The sequence below is a fragment of the Tasmannia lanceolata genome, unplaced genomic scaffold (genome assembly GCF_043159265.1).
Source record: "Tasmannia lanceolata isolate RefF3 unplaced genomic scaffold, GAP_Taslan_0.1 ptg000006l, whole genome shotgun sequence".
NCBI classification, from domain to species: domain Eukaryota; kingdom Viridiplantae; phylum Streptophyta; class Magnoliopsida; order Canellales; family Winteraceae; genus Tasmannia; species Tasmannia lanceolata.
In genome coordinates this window covers 9,181,128-9,201,231 of record NW_027518683.1, presented here as the reverse complement: position 1 = coordinate 9,201,231, position 20,104 = coordinate 9,181,128, and the positions used below count along the sequence as shown (strand labels likewise).

Sequence of the window (20,104 nt, the reverse complement as noted above, 5' to 3'; positions counted from 1 at the left end):
CTGAAAAGCAAGATACTTGCAGAGACCCACGAAAATTCAACATATACTTTCAAAATAGAACAATGCCAAGCCAATAAGATCGTAGAAAACCAAATATAATAAAAAACCAGTTTCACTGAGATGCACAGCTTAGATCCTCATAAAAAAAAATAGAGAACTCTAATGCAAACTTGTAAGTTGTAATTATCAATCTGGGATCACACAAACGGTGAAGAACAAATAAACCAAGACAAGATTCAACATAAAGAAAATGTCCGCTGCATCATCAAAACTCTTATAGAAGTAGAAAAATACTTCAAAGAAAACCCTCCATAGATTCTATAGAATTAAGCTTGTATTTATTGCTAATGAAGGCAACATGTGGCGAATTAAAAGCCATTGCTTTTCTTGCAATGACTGCTACCCCATGGCAATAATTGCAAAGGCAGATCTAATATTCTCACTTAATTATAAGAAAATGTCAATGGATGAAGGCCAAATATCCAATCAATGCATGAGTCTAAGAAAAAGCTATGCAAAAGAGAAATACATATGAACGTTAAACAAAAAGAACGCAACAATAATACAAGTTGTGCAATACAGTACAAACTACAATTCCTTGAGTAAGAGTATGATGTCAACAAAAAGAAGTACATGTAGAAACAAGAGATGCTAGGCTTAGAAGGAGAAATATTAAAACCTTAGGTGCAGCGTGCATGATATCAATAACAGAAACAAATAGTCAAGAAAAATAAAGTTAAAAGATCAGGTCTACAATGTTCTCAAGACTACCACCCACCAACAACAGTGCCATCTCGAAACATAAACCCTCCATGGAGTAATAGGAACTAAACCACGAGTTCTTCACAACCCTAGAAAACAGAGGAAATTCTGTGGTTTCATAAATGAAATAAAAAATATTTAGGGTTTCTGAGACAAACCTGGAAATTGTATATGGTGGTGCTCTCCAAGTGGAAATACACTCAGTACAGAGTCCTTAGGATAAGAGACATCAATTCTCAATTCAACAAACTGAACGCAAGGGGGATTCAAACAAAGATAAAAGCAAGCAAATATATAGGGAGAAGAGATGGAAAAAAAGGAAAGAATCCACAAGAAACCCATAAAACACACACACAGTAAAAGTTTAAAAGATACAGATTTTTCACAGTTCTAGCAGGATTAGTCCTAGAAAAAAAATTATAGATATAGATAGATTTGCATCATGCTAGATGAAAAGTAAGTATACAAATTTAAAAAGTTACATTACAAAAAATAAAAAAAAATACGTCGGCTGATCAAAGTTCTTCTCTATTATTCTCCTCCAACTTTTGCAACCCTTCCCCTTTCACAATGGGGAAGGGTTGTACTCTATTACTCTCCTCCAATTTTTTAACCAGCCGTCATACTCTTCTCCTTCCATGATAGTCGTCATGTCTGTTATTTCAGTTACAAAGGGAGAGAGTTTAATTAAGGCTACTGATCTCAGCACGGCCATGTTTCAATAATGGGGTAAACTCACCTTGTTTTAAACTTTTTAATTGGCGGCTGAGAGTTTTTTGGAAATTGCAATGGCCTTTGACAGCTGGTTAAAAAATGTAGAACAGGGTGAGTTAGCTCCACAATCAAAACACGGTCCTGCCGATATCAGTACCCTAAATTAAAGGTAACTTATTTATGATAAACAAGGGGGAAATCTCCACCTGTACAGAAATGACGATGATGTATGACCTGAAGCCTTTTTAATCGCCCGATTCGCTGTTCCTTGGATCTCCGGTGGTCGGCCTAGCCCCAGCTTGGGAGCTTAAGTTTGAGGAAAAGGGAAAGAGTGCTAGGGTTTGGTTATCTTCTGTAAATTTTGTTGGTATCCAGCCCTTGATTTAATTTCATGGTGGGTTGGCTCCATCTTTTACACCTTTTTTCTGTTGCCTTCTCAAATAAGGAGTGGTTTATTTGTCTAATTATCTTGAAAATAGTACAGCAATAATAAGAATTACTGAACCCAATTTCAATTGAGATTCTTTTCTCATCACCCCCATTGTATGCAAGGCACATGTATGTTGTGACCCCCATTGATCTAGTTATTCTACAACACAGTTCAGCCACAAGAAGGTTTATGGAAACAATCTAACTGTGAAATTTTGATAATGGCTAACGTTTAGGGCAATCTAGAAAAGTGGCTGCACAAAATAAGTAGATGTAGCCTTCCTAGCCTTCGGAATTTCTCCAGCAACCTAAATATCAAAACAGTAGGAATCAAGTCTATTGCCGCTGCTAATCCTAACTATAATGAAGGCAAATCTGCATGGCAAAAGCATGGAAACAAGGTCGAGCTGAGACAAAAAAGTTTTTGCTCAAAGAACACACAGGATAATTCATTTCCAAGAACATCCTGCTAATTCTAACTATAACGATGGCAAATCTGCATAGCAAAAAGCATGGAAACAAGGTCAACGGAGCTGAGACAAAATAAGTTTTTGCTCAAAGAAAAGATAATTCATTTCCAAGAACATTAAGCTCCCGAGTAATGAGTGAAGTGAATTAAGAAACTGCACATCCATAGTCTTGTGGCAATCGAGAGAGGTAGTTTCACAAACACCCAGTAAAAGGTCCAGTAAAAAACTCACTTTTTTTCTATTTTTGGATAAGCTTTTAAATCACTGGGGTATCTCAAGAAAATCACCCCTTGTTAGGGAGTTCCTACATTTCTTCTTTCTTCAAAAAGTGCTTTGAGAGTAGAAGCTATTCTACCTTTTACCTATAAGAGAGATAAAGATAATGGAAAAGTTCTCTTTGAAAAAAAAAACACAAGAGATGATTGCTAATATGAACCGAAAGTGGTCTACCGATGATTTCTGAGCATTTTGAGTAAGAAAATGACTAAAAGTACCTGCAAATAAGAAAATTCTCAAGTCATCTTGCAGTTTCTTTTTCTGCTGTCAATCCAAGGATTTGTTTACTATCACATTAAATGCAAACTGGAAAGTGAAAAGGAATAACACATCAGAACCTTGGATTTCTTAGTGAGATTTCAAAAAGCTATTTCATAAGCTCTTATGTTTCTCGGAGTACCGGAATCGTTATGTTTTTCGAATTAAGCTGAGAACAAGGAGCATAATGAGTGATTTGGTCATTCTTATTAATTTAAACTTTAAAAGAAAGGCCACTCTTTTGTTAAATCTCATTTTTTTGAAAAGTAACAGATTTTATTAATGAACCGAACTCTATTACATTATCTACATTCATGGGATGAGATAAACGACATGAAAGAAAATTCTCAAGACAAGGCCTTAGTGATGAAATGAAAATCTGTGATCACAAAATCTGAAGCTCAAAATAAAAGCGGTAAGCAACATAAAAGAAAAAGAAATAACAATTCCAAGAGTGCCTGTCTCTATTATGTGCCACCCTTTTTCTATTGGATCAAGGAAATGATGAAAGTCCATAGTCACCCAATGAAAAGATAGCCATTAATACTCTTTTAGACAATGAAACCTTCGTCTTGTCAAGGAGAAATTCAGACAAAGAAAGTGTTCATCCTCTAAGAGAACTTGCAGGTTTTCCATCAAGGACAAAGATTCACATGAAGATATTTATGATCTTGAGCAAGCGATTGATTGACAATGGTTGAAGGGTTAACTAGTCATGCAGTATTCACTGCTCAGTCCATTTATGGACATCTTAGGTATCACATATGTAGTCCTTTGACTTTCAGTTAATCATTTCTTACTCAAAAAAGTGATAATATTTGAAAATGTTGGCAACTTAAAGGCCACATTTATAACAACATACAACATACAACCATAAGGGTATGCATTTGTTTAAGCAATTGGGTAAGGATTGTATCTTGTCTATAGACACTGTTGGATGTTATTACTCTTCTTCAGACTGTTACTTGGTTAAGGAAGCAGCCTACATGTAGGAGTCAAAAATAAAACCAAGGAAATTGCAGCTTTGCTCAAATATGAGCAATACTTCTGTCATTAGAAACTATACAACATAAATTGTTTATTCCGGAGTTTATTCTTGAAGCCTCAATTGAAGTGAACAACAAAAATGAAGAAGAAAAAATAGTCAATAAATTCAAGAATTCACACATGCAGCACACGTAGCAACTCACAGATACCAAAAATAATTGAGATGTGATATGTATGGAGCATGTTTATATTTCCATTTACAACCTAACAAATATGTCATGATTGGTTAGGAAGTTGGGCAAATGTTCCTGTGTTTGGGCTGCAGCCCCCAGCCATCATCTTTTTGTAGACAGTGTATGCATTTTCAATATTACCTGACATGCTATACCCTCGAATGAGGGAATTATACGTAAAGACATTAGGCTCAAGGCCCCTAAGTTGAAGTTCTTCATACATCTTACCTGCTTCCTCCACCATCCCTACCTTCCCAAGATTGAGTATCAAGGAATTGAATGTATACAGGTCTGGGGAAATGCCTTTACTCTGCATTTCGTGGAAAAGAGTAAGCGCTTCCTCTAGCCTTGTGGATTTTCCTAGACCATTAATCATAAGATTGTAAGCAACCAGGTCTGGCTCAAGGCCTCTTTGTTTCAGTTTCTCGAAATAGTGGAGAGCATCTGTCACCCTTCCCACCATACAGAGGATTTCCACAAGAATAGTGTAAGATTTTATATCGGGTTTAATTCCCTCTGTAACCATTCTTTCAAACAATCCACATGCAGTCTCCACATCACCGGCCTTTCCAAATCCATTTATAAGAATATTATAAATAACACAATTAGGCTTGCATCCATATTCCATCATCTCCTCGAAAAATTGTTTTGCTTCATCAAGCTTTCCTAATTTTGAAAGCCCATCTATAAGAGGTCCATATGTCCAAGGCGAGGGGGGAATCTCTCTGCTCATCAAATCATAGTAGAAGTCTATAGCCTGATCTAATCTGTTGGAATTGGCAAGGCCAGAAATGATTATGTTGTAGGTTATGGTGTTTGCCTTGCATCCCCTTGTGCGCATTTCTTCATAGAGCTCTAACAATTCATCAATCCTCCCGGACTTTCCCAGAGCAATAAATAATGAATTGTAGGTAAGAACATTGGGAGCGCAGCCAAACTTCATCTCCTCAAACAGACTCCAGGCCATTGGAATGGAATTGGCTTCAAAGAGCCCGGCAATGAGAGTATTATATGCTTTAATTGTTGGGACTATGCCATAGCTCTTGAACTTCTCAAACAGATTGTGAGCATCAAGGACTTTCTTATGCTTGCACAAAGACTTAATTAGAGAACACAATACAGAGTCGTTTTGACAAATGCCACTGGATACTATTCTTTCAGCAAACACAATTGCATCGTCTATTCTAGCTTCATTTAAAATCGCCTCCATTAGAAACTCCCAGGAAGACCTATCTGTTTGATTACCAGCCTTTACAATAAACTGCTCAACAATCTGTGAGGCAATCTCAATCTGCCCATCTTTTACAATACCAGGCAGAAGAGTGCACAATGTTATGAAGTCAGGGAAAAAGACTTTTCTCATCTGATTAAAGAGCAAAAATGCATCCCTAATTCGATCTTCTTTGACCAAACCATAAATGAGAGTGTTGAAAGTTAAAACATCCGGTGTGCAATCCTTTCCCGTCATTTCATGGAGCATTTCCAAGGCCAAATCAACCTCACCATTCTTGCAAAGGAAATCTATTACTGTGTTATATGTTACAGTACTAGGAGGACAACCATGTGCGGCCATTCCCTCAAATAACTGCATTGCTCTTTGAATTTTACCCTCTTTCCCTAATCCCGCCAACAAAGTGTTGTAGGTCACAATAGTAGGCATCAATCTCAGCTGTTGCATTCTTCGGAACATTTTCCATGCTTCATCTACCCTGTCCGCCTTGTAGAGGGTGTCAATCAAAGAATTAATTGTAATTTCATCTGGATCACACCCAATTTCCAACATTTCAAAGAACAATTTGACAGCTTGATCCACATTTCCGGCCTTACTATAGCATTTAATCATCATATTATATGAGATAGCATCTGGAGAAAATCCACTGTTTTTCAGTTCGTGGAAAACATCTTTCGCCTGACCGAGCCTGCCTAATTCTGCAAGACTATACAAACATACATTACACGCAACAACATTTGGAACAATGCCTTTCCTCTTCATCATCTCAAAGGTTTCAAGAGCTTTGTCAGACTCTCCCGACTTCCCATAGTAGTCTATGAAAAGAATGTATGTGTACGAAGTAGGCTCAGGACCTTGAGCATCCATACTATTAAAGAGTTCTAGAGCTTCACCCAACCTGTTTACTCTCAAAAGCCCGGCAATCAAAGTATTATAAGACTGCACATTTGGCAAGACACCATTCTTCCTCATGATATCCAACGTACTAAACGCCTCATCAACCCTCCCTCCTTTGCATAAAGCACCCATGAGTATCGTAAAAGTAACAACATCACCAGCATAACCATCGGCCTCCATTTCCCGCCAATATTCCCTCACGGCAACCAAATCACCAGAATCACCAAACTTGTCCAACAATGTGATATACGTTACTCTATCCGGTTTCTGATTACTAAATTTCATTTTTCTAAACAACTCTTTTGCATCGTCGAGCCTTCCCGCATTGCAAAGAACGTCCAGTAGAACTGTATAAGTAACAACATCGGGCTTACATCCCTCCTCTTCCATTCTCTCTAAAATCCCATAAGCTTCATCGATTCTCCCAGACTGCCCAAGCATCCTAATGCATATGGTAAAGGTGTATATGTTTGGTCTCAAACCCAAACTTTCCATCTCTTTTAAAAGATCCATTACAGTGTTAGCATCCCTTCTCTTCCCTGAAGCGACCATAAGTGCAGAGTATGTCTTGATACTAGGCTTAAGCCCTTCTGAGACCATTCTTCTATAAACATCCATAGCCTCCCTCCAAAACCCAGACTGAAGAAGCAGATGTATCAACCCATTGTATGAGAAAGCATTTAAAATAAAACCAGCTTTACTCATCTGTAAAAGCGCAAAAGGTGCTTGCCTAATCCCTCCCCGCACAGAAAGAGCCTTGAAAATAGTCATGTATGTGTCCAAGTTCTTCTTTATAATTTGCTTTTGCATCAAATCAAACACAACAGTCATCTCTTCCACTCTTCCATGGACTCTCAAAAGCTCCAACATATAATTGCAGGACTCTGTAGTATGAACAATCTTAGGTTTTCGGGCGACAGATTTGAAGAAAGACAGAGCCTCAAGTGGATCAGATATGGACTTTATAACTTCAATGATATTGTCTGAATTTAATCCCTTCTTGTGTTTCCCCTTCACCTCCATCTCATATGAATCATTCATCCCATAAGAACAAGAACACACATGTTTAGTTTTTCCCACATGTTTTTCCCAACTCCCAACAAACCCACTTGGGAAAAGCTTCAAACTCCTAAGTTTTCTTCTTCTTATGAACCCATGACCCCTTGAAGCAGTTGTTAGACAATTATAAGCAGGACAACTTACGTTACTATTGCAAATTCTTGAGGAAGAGAGCTCCATAACATCCACAGAGAAAATTAAAGTAATAACAAGGTTATGGGAAAAGAAAGTAAGACATGAATTGGCCTTTTAACTTGATTTTCTATCATACCAAGAAAGGAATTATGGAAAAAATGCAGATTAGGTATTTGGATACGACGATACCTGTCCTCCTACACGTAAAGAAAGAGGATTGACAGAAAAGCAAGCGATTTCGGCAGGTTATCTGATAAGGAATTAGATTCGACATCAAGACTCTTTTGAGTATTTGAATTTGGGCGTTTTATCTGTTTTGGATGGGATTCCTTGGCTGTAGGGTGTTGCCAACGGAATAAATATCTGAGAGAGTGAAATGTGAATGGTTTTGTTAGGGGATATGGTAGAGACCGGGATATGTCTCTGTAACGTTTCACTCGAAACGGTAGCGTATTGCTGATTCCGATGGAATCGGGATCCTATTCCGATTCTGTCTAATTCCGATGTTCCGTTCAAAAAAATGGAGGAGGAGGAGGAGGAGGAGGAAAATTTTGGGAAATTTGTTTTTAATCCAGAAAGTGATATTCTAATTCCGCCCTTGTCGAAATTAAAAGTGCAAATTAGGTTGGTTGGGATTGAGATTTTGCTAAAAAATGAATCGGAATCAATCCGAACCCAGCCCGATTTTATGGTAAAAGCTCAACCCAAAAAATCCCAAAAATCGGACCAAGTTGCAACCCTGGTCGGAATGAAATTTTATTAGATTTTTTTAAGTAAATTTTTATTTTTTATTTTTTATTCTATTTATAAGTGAATCTGAATAAGATGTTGGAACCATGATTATTGATTCCTGATTCAAATGCGTTGTCTTCATACCAAAATATCACACGCATCCCTACTTTATTCATCCCATGTCACTATAACCCGTTTTAATGTTAAAATCAAATGGAAATTTTCTCTAGTGTAGCGAGCAACTCAATCCCACTGGTCATTGCCGTTCAAATCTGACCTAAGTTTGAATGTGTCTTAGTTGGTAGCGTACTTGAGGAGATGACCCGCGTTCACAAAAAAAAAAAAAAAAAAAAGGTCAAAAAATCACCCGGAGTTTCGGACTTTGGGGAGGCTATCCGATGCTTAATTCAAAACTGGCAACCGTAATATGAGCTCTCCTATGCTTACCCTAGAAATGACCGAATGTAGAAATGATAACAATCCCATACTTTGGAGATTGTGCCTATACTAATAGGAGAGACTAGAGTCCTCACTCACCATTGGTTAGATGCTGCCAGTTGTCTGTGTCTACTGCCGATTGGTGCCACGTGTACACTCTCGATTGGTGGTGACTTTTACCCCCAACACTTGCTATATAAGTTCTACATCTATTTTCACCACATTGGGAAGAATTGAAGTGGGAAAATTTTTTTGGAATACATTTCTCAACCCAAGAGGTGGTATTCTAATTTTGCTTTGGTCCGGATAATTTTTTATCAGAACTTCTCTAATTAATTTTGGATTTAAATTTTTTCATTTCTCAAGACATAAGAGTATATTAGGATGGTTTTCTTTTCAGTAATTTTTTTTTTCATTTTATCATTTCCCATGTGGTAAGTGTATTTTGGTCATTTTCATGACATATTTTATGATTTTCTTCCATTTCATATCATTCTATGTTTTTCTCATTTTTACATTTTAGACTCCTCATATTTGCATTGACATGTTTTAATAATTGTTCTTGGGAGATGGTAAAGGCATTCCTCATATTTTAGACTCCTCAATTCATTCCATCTGTTCTGGTCAGCTTCTTTTAACTTCCCTGCTAGTGTCCTTGACAAAATCGACCAAATCATAAGATTATTATAATTATCCTGTATGTTATTGATAAAGATATTCACAAATTTCGCATGGAAGTTAATAGTTCTAAGAACTGTTGAATAATTGAAACTATGACTTCAAATGCATATAATAATTTTGTATTTGGTCTCCAAGTCAAAATTGGGATGGAAAACTGCAAGCCAGTCTATGCATTAGCACTATAGCAGAAATGAACAGAAAAGTGGCAAAGTAAAAGAGGGTGGCACATTTGAGGTCACAAGATATTGAACTATAGTTGGTGGTTTGCTGTCTTGAGTTATCTCACTTTCACTTGGCCTGATATTACTTACACAACTGCTCATGTCCTTGAACATGTGATCAAGAGATTGGATCTGGCCATAAGAAGAATGCTTGGTATAAATAACTCACTTCTTGGTCTTCGACCCTCTCAGTCACTACGAACGCCCCCGATCAGTGCAATGGAATGTGTCTATTTATCTATCTTTTGACTCAAAATGGGAGCAGGTTTGAAAAAGGATCTTAGAGTATCTAGGGTTGGGCCAGGAGGGTCTCTTAACTCCTTTTTTTTTTTTCTCATCGGAGTTATTTCACAAATACTTTCCATGGTGAGGAGTATGAAGGGGGAACAAGCAGGATTCATATCTGAGTCAGCAAAGTGGAATTTATGACACCTTAAGTGGCCGTTTGCATTCTGGATGACAACTGGAGCGACCCCGCCAAGTCCAATCGGATTTGGATTGAAAATGTTAAAAAAGTGTTGGCAAGCGCGCCGTGAGTCAATCGACTTGTCTAGCCATACCGTGTGTACGGTCATTCACCCGGACGGTGGCTTCTTCGTACAGAGAAGTGACGACATAACCCTTGCGAGCTCGGCTATGCACATATGTGAGATGACTGTTGATCGCAAGTCTTCTGAATACTCTATGAACGATTTGGAAGATATGCTGATTCTGAAGTGGAGCGAAACGTCGGTATTTACGGGTGACGTTGGGACAGACCTCTCGCAATGCAGGGCAAGCCCCGCAGTTTGCAGCTACTGCTGCATCAACTATCTCTGCTTGTTTCGGCATTCTGAGATAGAAAAATAAATAGGTTTTAATTTGAAGGAAGTGTATAGCTAAAAAAAGTGTTCGAATAACAAGGGATTGGGGTTTCTGGTGTGTATGGAAGAGAGAACAAGAGAGAATCTGGTGTGTATGGAAGAGAGAATAAGAGAGAATCACAAACAGACTATAATCCAACACCCACAACACATTAGAGAATCAGCTTGAGATTTGCGGATTAGGGTTTAGGGTTTAGATGCAGAGAGAGAGAGAGGTACCTGGTCTTCCCCTTGTTCGTTCGCCTGCGGCCGTAGAGAGAGAGAGAGAGAGAGAGAGAGAGAGAGAGAGAGAGAGAGAGAGAGAGAGAGAGAGAGAGAGAGAGAGAGAGAGAGAGAGAGAAGAACAGAGTTCGAGTTTACCCCTAGTTCTGGATGGAGTGAAGTTGAAAGGGAAGGATAAGATTAAAAGAGTCTAAGAGAAGAAGAGAGGTTAAGAGTTTAAGAGAAGATTAAAAGAGGTTAAGATTTTTTTATTTCTCCTCCACTTTTACACTTTCTTCAAAGTAAAACCTATTTATTTTTCTATCTCAGAAGGCCGAGACAAGCAGAAATAGTTGATCCAGTAGTAGCTGCAAACTGTGGGACTTGCCCTGCATTGCGAGAGGTCTGCCTCAATGCCACTTGCAAATACCGACGTTTCGTTCTACTTCAGAATAACATATCTTCCAAATCGCTCATGGAATATTCAGAAGATTTGCGATCGACAATCATCTCACATATGTGCATAACCGAGCTCGCAAGGGTTATGTCGTCGCTTCTCTGCACGAAGAAGTCACCGCCCTGCTGAATGACCGTACACACGGTATGGCTAGACAAGTCGATCGACTTACAGCGCGAGTAAATTTCGCCTGCCAACACTGTTTTAACATTTTCAAACCAAATCTGATTTGACTTGGATGGGAGACAAGAGAAGAAGGAGACTGTCCTTTTCGCTTCTCTTTAGAATCTTGGATTTTAAGTAAGAAATCCATCCCCAATCCCGAAATTTCTAAACCTGAAACATGGGATGATCTCCTACTCTCTTGCTGACGGAAAGAAGGGCGAGAAATCAGAAAACGATGGCTGGTCTCCTTCTCTTGTCTCCCATATACTATTTTGAGGAAATCCGCGATTCTAAAATCTGCGTATCCAAACAGCCCCTAAAGAAATAATAATTATGGGCTGTTTGTTGGTAGACTATTTAGATTCAAGTTATCGTTCTACTAAGGATGTAACTTGGTTTCTTGGAGCATTAAGAAGACAACACTTCTGTTAGATCTTGTGCATAAGCAGATGTATGATATTGCTGATATAAAAGCTACAATTCTTTGGTTGAAACTGGTTGTGAAGGATGCACATGTTGGTGGCAGAACTGTGTCACTATTTTAGTGTAATTAACGTGCTTTGTGCATCAGAAAATCCAGCAAATCTTGCTGGGACTTTCACATAAAAATTGGTTATCACTTCTTCTAAGAGAAGCTATTCTTACATAGAGGCGGCTTGGCATAATGAAAGACCAAATTGCTGATACAACTACAGGCTTTGTCTTGTGATGAGCAGTATATATACGCGTGTATACATATACATAAATACATAAATACATAAATATGGGAATTTTACTGAGATCAGTTGTATGTGTATTTATGTATATATCTACACACACACACATTTTGTTATCGCCCTGTCCTCGCCTCTCTTCAAATATTCGATGTGAATCTTATCGGCAATTAGTTGCTAGTAGCTGATTCCACTAATGCAATTTCCTGAGCAAAGAAATCAAATTCTGGACCGTGGCAGATGGTGACTAATTATCAACCTAAGTAGAATGCTCCTAATTATTAACCCCAGTAGAGCGTTGAAATCATCTTTTGACATATTCCAAGGACTGCGAATGACATGGCAGATTCTTTGGCTGGCGGAGGAGCTGATCAGGTGGGGCTGTGCATATGACATGCATTTCCATTAATATAGAGGACTGAAATGTTATTTGTTTTTTATTGTTTCAGTTGGTGCTTCTTCTGTTCTAAGGTGGTGTGTCAGTGTTGCTGTGGCAATCTTATTCACCTCAGTCCCGGCCTCCTCTAATAAAATTCCATCTTTTTCATTAAAAAATAAAATAAAATGTGAAATTTTCGTTAACATATGTTTGGTTCACTGCAGAACCATTTGCATTTACAATTATCTTACTTGATGGAATGGAGAATAATAATTTTCTAAGTTCTTTTGGGCAAGCTGGCCTTACTCTTGTATATATATCATGTACTCATATTATAGGCAGGGATTTTGGGAAATATGCAAAATCTATATGAGACTGTTAAGAAGGCACAAATGGTCGTCCAAGTTGAAGCTGTGCGGGTACAAAAAGAACTTGCCGAGTATGTATCAGATCCTTCATTTATGACTTCTTTCTATTCTATCAGAACCTTGAAACATGTGCTTGGGCTTACTTTTGTTTCACAGAGCAGAGTTTGATGGTTATTGTGATGGTGAGCTAATCAAGGTATGCCTATGTCATTATGTTTTGATCACGGCTTGAGATGTGAGTTAAACTTATCAGATATGGGACCGTGTCTAGGTTGCCCAAACTTGGCAATTCCGCAAGGCAAAGAGCTTTTGTCAACATACCATGACATGTCTATCTTCAATAATTGTTCTGCAATTCTTTTGTGAAATAAGTGTTATTGCTTTTCCCTTTGGTTTTTTATTTTTTATCTTGAAAAGGTCTCTCGATGCCTTAGTGTCGTCCCTTATGCTCTGTTTGGTTGCTTGTGGATGGGTGCAAGATTAGGAGAAGAAGAAGTCACGGGAGATCAAAAGGAGATCAAAAGAAGATCAGTCGACGGGGAGATTAGGAGAGGATGTAGGGAAGGTTGTTTGGTTGCTTAAGCTTTGTGGGAGATCTCCCAGAAGTCTTCTCAACTCTATCTCGCCGAGATTTTCTCCTCAAAATTTCTACGTTTTGGTAAAATTTGGGAGCGAATTTAGAGTGCGCCACATCACCCGACCGGCTCAAGACAACCCCGGTGGTCAAAGACCCCAAAATTGCTAAATGGCGACCAAACAACCTTCGGCAAATTAGGAGAAGATCATTCCCCCATATTTTTCTCAAAAATAAGTAACCAAACAGAGCATTAGTGTCATACCTGGAGACTGATATCCACACTGCCATCTTTTGATAATGGCAACATTTACTTTGTTTTACACTTTTTTTTATTCGATGCTGTTATCATCTTGAGCATTGTAACAGCCGCAAAGAGCTGATTAAAAAAGTGTAAAACAAAGTGAGTAGTACCTTTATCAAAATATGGAAGTCCTGATAGCAGTCCCTTTATTTTATAAGGAAGTTATCATAATTTCTGGCTGTGGTATTTCCAGTGATTATGCCAGAAGTCAGCATGAGATATGCTGTAGATTCCAAATTTACTATTAACCACTGAGACAGATTTTGTTCTCATGAACATATTTCACAGCAATTCACCCAATATAAAAGGCCAATACGCATGATAACATAAACTGGTTGTTGGGTTTGCGCCTCTAGCTCAATCAGTTCACGCTTTAATTTTCAACCTTGAGGTCGGGAGCTTCAATCCCATTACCTATCAAAAAATAAATAAATAATACATAGACTAGTCGTTGTAGGGCAAAGCTTTTTGCTCTTAGTTGGAGTTTAATGTTCTTTGTCATCTTATGATCTAATACTGCAATTCTTTGTATATTGTTCTGAAAAGAGTTTTCCTTTGTTTCTAATTGAAGTCGTTGCCAGGTAACACTTTCTGGAAACCAACAACCTGTTCGCACTGAAATTACTGAAGCTGCAATGGAGTTAGGAACTGAAGTAAGTAAACCTCGTTCTATTGATTTGATGATGCATCCTTTTCATTTTTATTAGCTTGCCTCAATCTTCTAGTTTGGAGAAGCCTTTGAACTTGAAGAAGTCTCTTCAAAGCCCTTTGAGCCAGTCTCGATAAAAAGTTCATGTATCTCTCTGGAGAAGTTCCTATTGTGTTTGAATATGGCCATGGCATCCCTTTTAGCGTCTAGGGCTTAAGTAATTTGTGTTTCTAAGCAATGTCGGACTAAAATTCGTGCATAGGCTAGTATGAGAAAGGTGGGAAGTGGGTTTAGAAAGGTTGAGGTGAGTTTATATTGGAAAAGATTTGATTTTTAGCTTGTGTGAATAGTTAGGATTAAAGTTAGGATTTTACACGAGTTTTAGACCTTACTGGGGGGTTTATTTCTAACTTTGAATTTTGCAACTTATAGGCTCTGGTGTCAATTGACGTACCATTTCATCAATCGAGGAGCAAGCCCGTCGATCGATGAACAAGCTCATCCATCGATGGCCCATGATGTCAATTGACAGTTTTGGCAATAAAAATCCATCAAATCTAGGGTTCTTCAAGGGCTTTTGGGAGATATTCCAAGCTACTTTCCAATGGGTATATTGCAACATTTTGAACGTTTTTGACTCTTGAATAAGCATTTTGGAATGGTGTTAAAAGTTATGTTTCCAATAGGGCTGCAACTCGGGTCGGGCGGGTCGGGTTTTGGAGAACCCAACCCTACACGAGAAATATCTCGGGTCGGGTCGGGTCGGGTTTTTTTTCGGAAAACCCACGATTCCCAAACCCGGCCCTACCCATGATAAATCTCGGGTCGGTTCGGGTCGGGTCGGGTTTTTTCACGTTGACGCAAATTTTTAAGGAAAATTCTTGTTTGGCAAGGCAACTCAACTCATAGAAGCAGAAATTACACTCACATTACACTTGAATCAAACAATGATGTAATTACACTCACATCACACTTGAATCAAACAATGCTGTAATCAAACAATGTTGTAATTACGATCAAACAATGCTGAATCAAACACTTGAATCAACTCAACTCATAGAAGCAGAAATTACACTCACATACAGTAACAGTGGGTGCGTGGGTTTTCACTTTTAACTTTGGGATAATTACATTTACACCCCCTCTAGTTTCTGACACATCCACTTCCACCCCTATAGTTTAAAACGTGACAAATACACCCCTGTAGTTTCAATTTGTTTAAGGTTTGCCCCCTCAGCTGAAGGTTCGTCCATAGATTGAAGGGTTAGGATGATCCGATGAAGCTGATTTTTTGGGCACACCATATCTATGTCAGGACCCATCAAATGAACGCTTTGGATCATCCAAATAATGTGGGCCCCTACCCGAATCTAAACACTACCAAAAAATCATCGAAATAATGTGGGCCCACATTGTTTGGATGATCCAAAGCGTTCATTTGATGGGTCCTGACATAGTTAGGGTGTGCCAAAAAAATCAGCTCCATCGGATCATCCTAACCCTTCAATCTATGGACGAACCTTCAGCTGAGGGGGCCTACCTTAAACAAATTGAAACTACAAGGGTGTATTTGTCACGTTTTAAACTATAGGGGTGGAAGTGGATGTGTCAGAAACTAGAGGGGGTGTAAATGTAATTATCCCTTTAACTTTTAACTAACAATAGAAAAAAATGTATATACTATAACTTATGTAACTCGGGTCGGGTCGGGTCGGGCCCCTTCAAACCCGGCTCGACCCGAGATTCATGCGGGCTTTTGAATGCTGAACCCGGCTCGACCCGAAACCCATGAAACCTGAACCTGACCCAGGCTATTTTCGGGTCGGGTCGATGCGGGTCGGGTTTTACCCGGCTCGAGTTGCAGCCCTAGTTTCCAACATTAGATAACTACACATCTTTAGGCTCAAGTTTGTTGGCTTGCTTTCGAAATGATTATCATTTGTCTTTTCACTCTATTCAGGAGATGCTTTGACCCATTCAAGGAAAAACACTCGATCATCATTGCCACACGCGATCTCTCACTAATGTCAGGTTAGACAGGACAAAAAGAGTTGTATACGTAGGCACCTCTTCGCCAGAGGCTGCGAAGCAGTCGAATGTAAAAGCCAATAGATGACAAGTTTTCATTGACTGACCGAAAAAAATCCTATGATTCCCAGATCCTAGAAATTGGCTTATCCTCAAAACCCAGTGATGTCTTTGATGGGAAATTTCGCCCTGACAGTGAAAACTTTTAAAGATGTGAAATATCTAATAATGATGGGTCTTGGGGAGATTTGGCTATCTTACAATGCTAGCGACCAATTGAAGTTTTGAGATTGAAGAGGTTTGAAAGCTTTTAGAGACTTAGCAACTCATCTCCGAGAGTTTGAAAAGATTGAGCCCTCAGCGACTTTTTATCTCATCTTTGTGGGTTTGAATAGACTGAAGGACCCCAAAGACTTCGTTTCTCATCTCTTATCTCAAGCGAATAGAAGGAAATCTAGAATTGGAAGTTCAAAGCTAACACCTCACCATTCTAAAAAAATAGAAATACATATAAGCTCAATCCTCAACAGAGCAACAATGCTGTATAACTGTCTAAGTCCTTGAAGTTTCTCCAAAAAGTCCAATCCAATCCACCCTTTTGCACATCTGTTTACAGCAATCTGCTATCTGGACTTCCATATTGGATACAATTACATGAAATATCCTCTCCGAATCTGATCCCCTATCTCTCCCTAAAAAATCCATGTCCCCAAATTAATCTTGTCCTTCAACATGTACACCGATCTCCATGCCCTCGGCCCATCATAACCTGAGATTCTTCACCTCACACTCACCCCACCCCGACCCATATTTGGGTCCTATAACATTTTGGTAGAGAAAAATTCTCTCCTCCCCAAACCTCTACAATCATTTGCCCAAAAGAGTCCATTTTCTCCATTTTAAATTGCCGACTCCCAAGCCCCCAAACTTCCGATGTATACAAAGTTACAAACTGTCTCCCAATTTATGAGATGTTCTTATTTTCCTCTACTTTTCAATGGAAATCCCATACGATATATTTTTGTGAACATTGCTTTCTTTAAGGTAATTGAAAATGCTTCACTAAGGTCTACTTCCCTACGGAAATCACACACAAGATATTTTGGCGAACCCTGCTTTCCGTAAGGTTACTGATGCTTAACAATTAACAAAGGTTGCTTAATTTATATGCTCCATGAAATATTTTTCTTTTTGATGCCTAGTAAAATATTATCATATTAAGAACATTGAACTGATTACATCTTCTCTTTCAGGTCATCACTTAATCTCCTTCTGCCTGATGTCTTGGTTGATTCTTCCTCCATAGTAAATTGTTCAAATTGAATAGCATGGTTATGTATGATGTTCGAATCTTCCCCAATTAATGTTCTTCTGTGAATGGTGCTATCCACATTTTAATTTATCTTAGCTAGTTCAGCTACTTTAAATGCTGCTAATTGCATTTCTCTAGTGTTTATTCATGCACGTGAGATTTCTTTGTGGCAAGCCAATCTCATCTTCTTGAGGTTCAACAATTTCTATTGAGTGCCATTCAAAGAAAAGAAAAAACAATTTTGATTGGGTGTTATTGACATCCTGTGATGCTTCTGCAGAAGCTCTCACTCTTGGTCACTGAAGCGTACAAGGATGCACACCAGAAGAGCGTTCAGGTGAGAATTACTGCCTTCAAAAGAAGACTCAACTCTGTCTACCTCTTTATTAACTGAAAATTTGGATTTGAGTTTACTCAGGCCATGAAAGAGAGGATGAGTAATCTTGCCCAGAGCATGGGAATGCCACCGAGCCTCAGTGAGGGACTCAAGTGATGCCGATATTTTATATGCTGGTGGCACAAGCAGGCTTCGATTTTGTATGCTTGCACGGTGAAGTGGTCAAGCGCATCGTGACCGAACTGTTGAAGTAAAATTCTTCGATCTAAGCATGGTTATTTAACAAAAAAATGGTTCAGAGCATATGACCTTCATCATTATTTTTCTCGTCTGTTTCCTAAATAATTTATCATCGATCAATGCATGCAGTACATATTCTATTCGTTGATTCATGGCAAAAGTATTGTATCTTCATTTCTTAACATGCATACAAGTAAGATTGGTCTTGCAGCCTCAATGTTTCATATGTGGGCATGGTGGTGCTAACAAGGTTAGTAGCCATGTTGGAATAGTTAATTTTGTTACTAATTGTCACCTTCTGGTCATTCTTATTTTCTTTGTTCTTCTACTTGATTTGCAGTTTTATTGCTACCACCATTCCTACACTTCTTCAAGGTTAGTACCTTTTCTTCCTCTTTCTTCCATCATAGCTTCATCTTCTTTCTTCATCATGGTCTATTTGCAATTTCTTCATAATAGGTTGTCTGCATTGTGCTGCTTCTCCACGGGTAATTTGCAGTTTTATCTTTTAACATTTTTCTCCACCTTATTGTGCTTTGTTAATCCGCCATTCAAACAGGGGCAGGTTTTTATGAGCCCAAAAATTATACGTTAGGAAATGACTTCTTATTTGGGGAGATGATATTTTCACAAATAAAATATCATCTCCCCGGCATTACGCATGCGCTTTTTGATGTCAAATCACCTTATAAAAGGAGCGCATGCGTAATGGGCGGGGGGTTGAAAATATCATCGCCCTTTATTTGATGAACTTGCATGGCGTGTGTAGCAAAAAAAATTAGTGGGGCACATATTACTGGGTGATCTATTTTAAACAAACCAGTTAGAAGTAGGGCCCAGATAAGCTGTGCCCCAAAATTCTTTTACATGGGATCATCCTAACCCTCTGATCTGTGGAGTTTGTACCATTATAAACCTCCACAGATCAGAGGGTTGGGATAATCCCATAATGACGAATTTTAGGGAACGGCCATCTACATTGGGCCCACCTTCAAAATGTTTTGGATTCCCCTAATAATGTGGGTCCACTTGATTATTTTTTTTTTGGAGCTCACACCATGACAATGTGCTCTGCGCCATACATCCAACGACCAAAGGTGCACAGTAACTGGGTACACCCTTGGTGCAGATTTAAAATAAATATGGATAATTTAATACTTTCAAAAAGAGTTGGAGATTAAGCCGGGTCGTTGAGTCCTGTTTGGATTACAGGAATTTTCTGGAAAAGGAAAATATTTCCAAATTTTCCTACCATCACACAAAAAAGATAAGTTGAACCAACCCTATTCAATTTTTATTAGATACCCCTTTGAATTAACTATAATCATATCAATTCCCTCTAAATAATGAAAAGAAAAAAATTCTAAGAAAAAATTACCCTTCCGAAATGTTTTTCTTGCAATCCAAACAGGGTCTATGGTCCTATCAGGAAGAACAATAAGGTGATTTTGGAGTAGTTTGTATTTGCCCATTCATCATTAGAAGTGAGACAATGCGGTGCTAGTGCTACAAAAAAGTTTTTCCTTTTATTTCTTTTGTTCTTATCTATACACGGGATAAGGCCAACAGCATTGGTGGACCTATGATCGTTTTCCTTAACAATTCGTTCATAGTTATACGATTCATTATTGATAAATATGGGCATGCTTGGCTACCATGATTTTGTCCCTTGAATATTAACTTACCCAATGGCGATATACGTATTTTAGAATCCGGGATTTCTTCAAAATACGGTAGCCCAACATGAAGGGGTCGTTTGGATATACGTATTTTAGAATCCGGGATTTCTTCAAAATTGTAGCTAAGAGACGAGAAGAAGCGAGCCAGCCGTTGTTTTTAACTCGTTTCTTACTTCTCGCCCTTATTTCCTTGGGAGTAGGAGATCCTCCCATATTTCAAGGTTTTAGAAATCTCATGATGCAGGAGAGATTTTTAAAACCTAAATTACTCACTTAAAATCCCTGAAACGATGTTAGGACAACATACATCAG

At 38.5% G+C, this 20,104-nt stretch overlaps 2 protein-coding genes across 2 annotated transcripts; one reads left to right on the top strand and one right to left on the bottom strand.

Moving 5' to 3' along the window:
- Positions 1–576: 576 nt before the first annotated feature.
- PGR3 (proton gradient regulation 3) lies at positions 577–7,856 on the bottom strand. Its single transcript, XM_077382033.1, has one exon. The coding sequence runs from the start codon at positions 7,494–7,496 to the stop codon at positions 4,173–4,175; it is 3,324 nt and encodes a 1,107-aa protein (XP_077238148.1). The 5' UTR covers positions 7,497–7,856; the 3' UTR covers positions 577–4,172.
- A 4,405-nt stretch (positions 7,857–12,261) lies between these two features.
- LOC143878710 (nucleoid-associated protein At2g24020, chloroplastic-like) lies at positions 12,262–18,110 on the top strand. The gene is made up of 6 exons (XM_077380960.1): positions 12,262–12,297; positions 12,640–12,740; positions 12,826–12,865; positions 14,129–14,200; positions 17,817–17,873; positions 17,955–18,110. The coding sequence occupies exons 1-6, from the start codon at positions 12,262–12,264 to the stop codon at positions 18,027–18,029; spliced, it is 381 nt and encodes a 126-aa protein (XP_077237075.1). The 3' UTR covers positions 18,030–18,110.
- The last annotated feature ends 1,994 nt before the right edge of the window (positions 18,111–20,104 follow it).

Bases quoted from the DNA above. Each gene is read 5' to 3' on its own strand.
- PGR3 (XM_077382033.1), bottom strand. From the start codon at position 7,496: ATGGAGCTCTCTTCCTCAAGAATTTGCAATAGTAACGTAAGTTGTCCT.
- LOC143878710 (XM_077380960.1), top strand. From the start codon at position 12,262: ATGGCAGATTCTTTGGCTGGCGGAGGAGCTGATCAG. The intron at 12,298-12,639 runs GTGGGGCTGTGC...CTCATATTATAG, and splicing joins CTGGCGGAGGAGCTGATCAG to GCAGGGATTTTGGGAAATAT. The intron at 12,866-14,128 runs GTATGCCTATGT...AGTCGTTGCCAG, and splicing joins GTGATGGTGAGCTAATCAAG to GTAACACTTTCTGGAAACCA.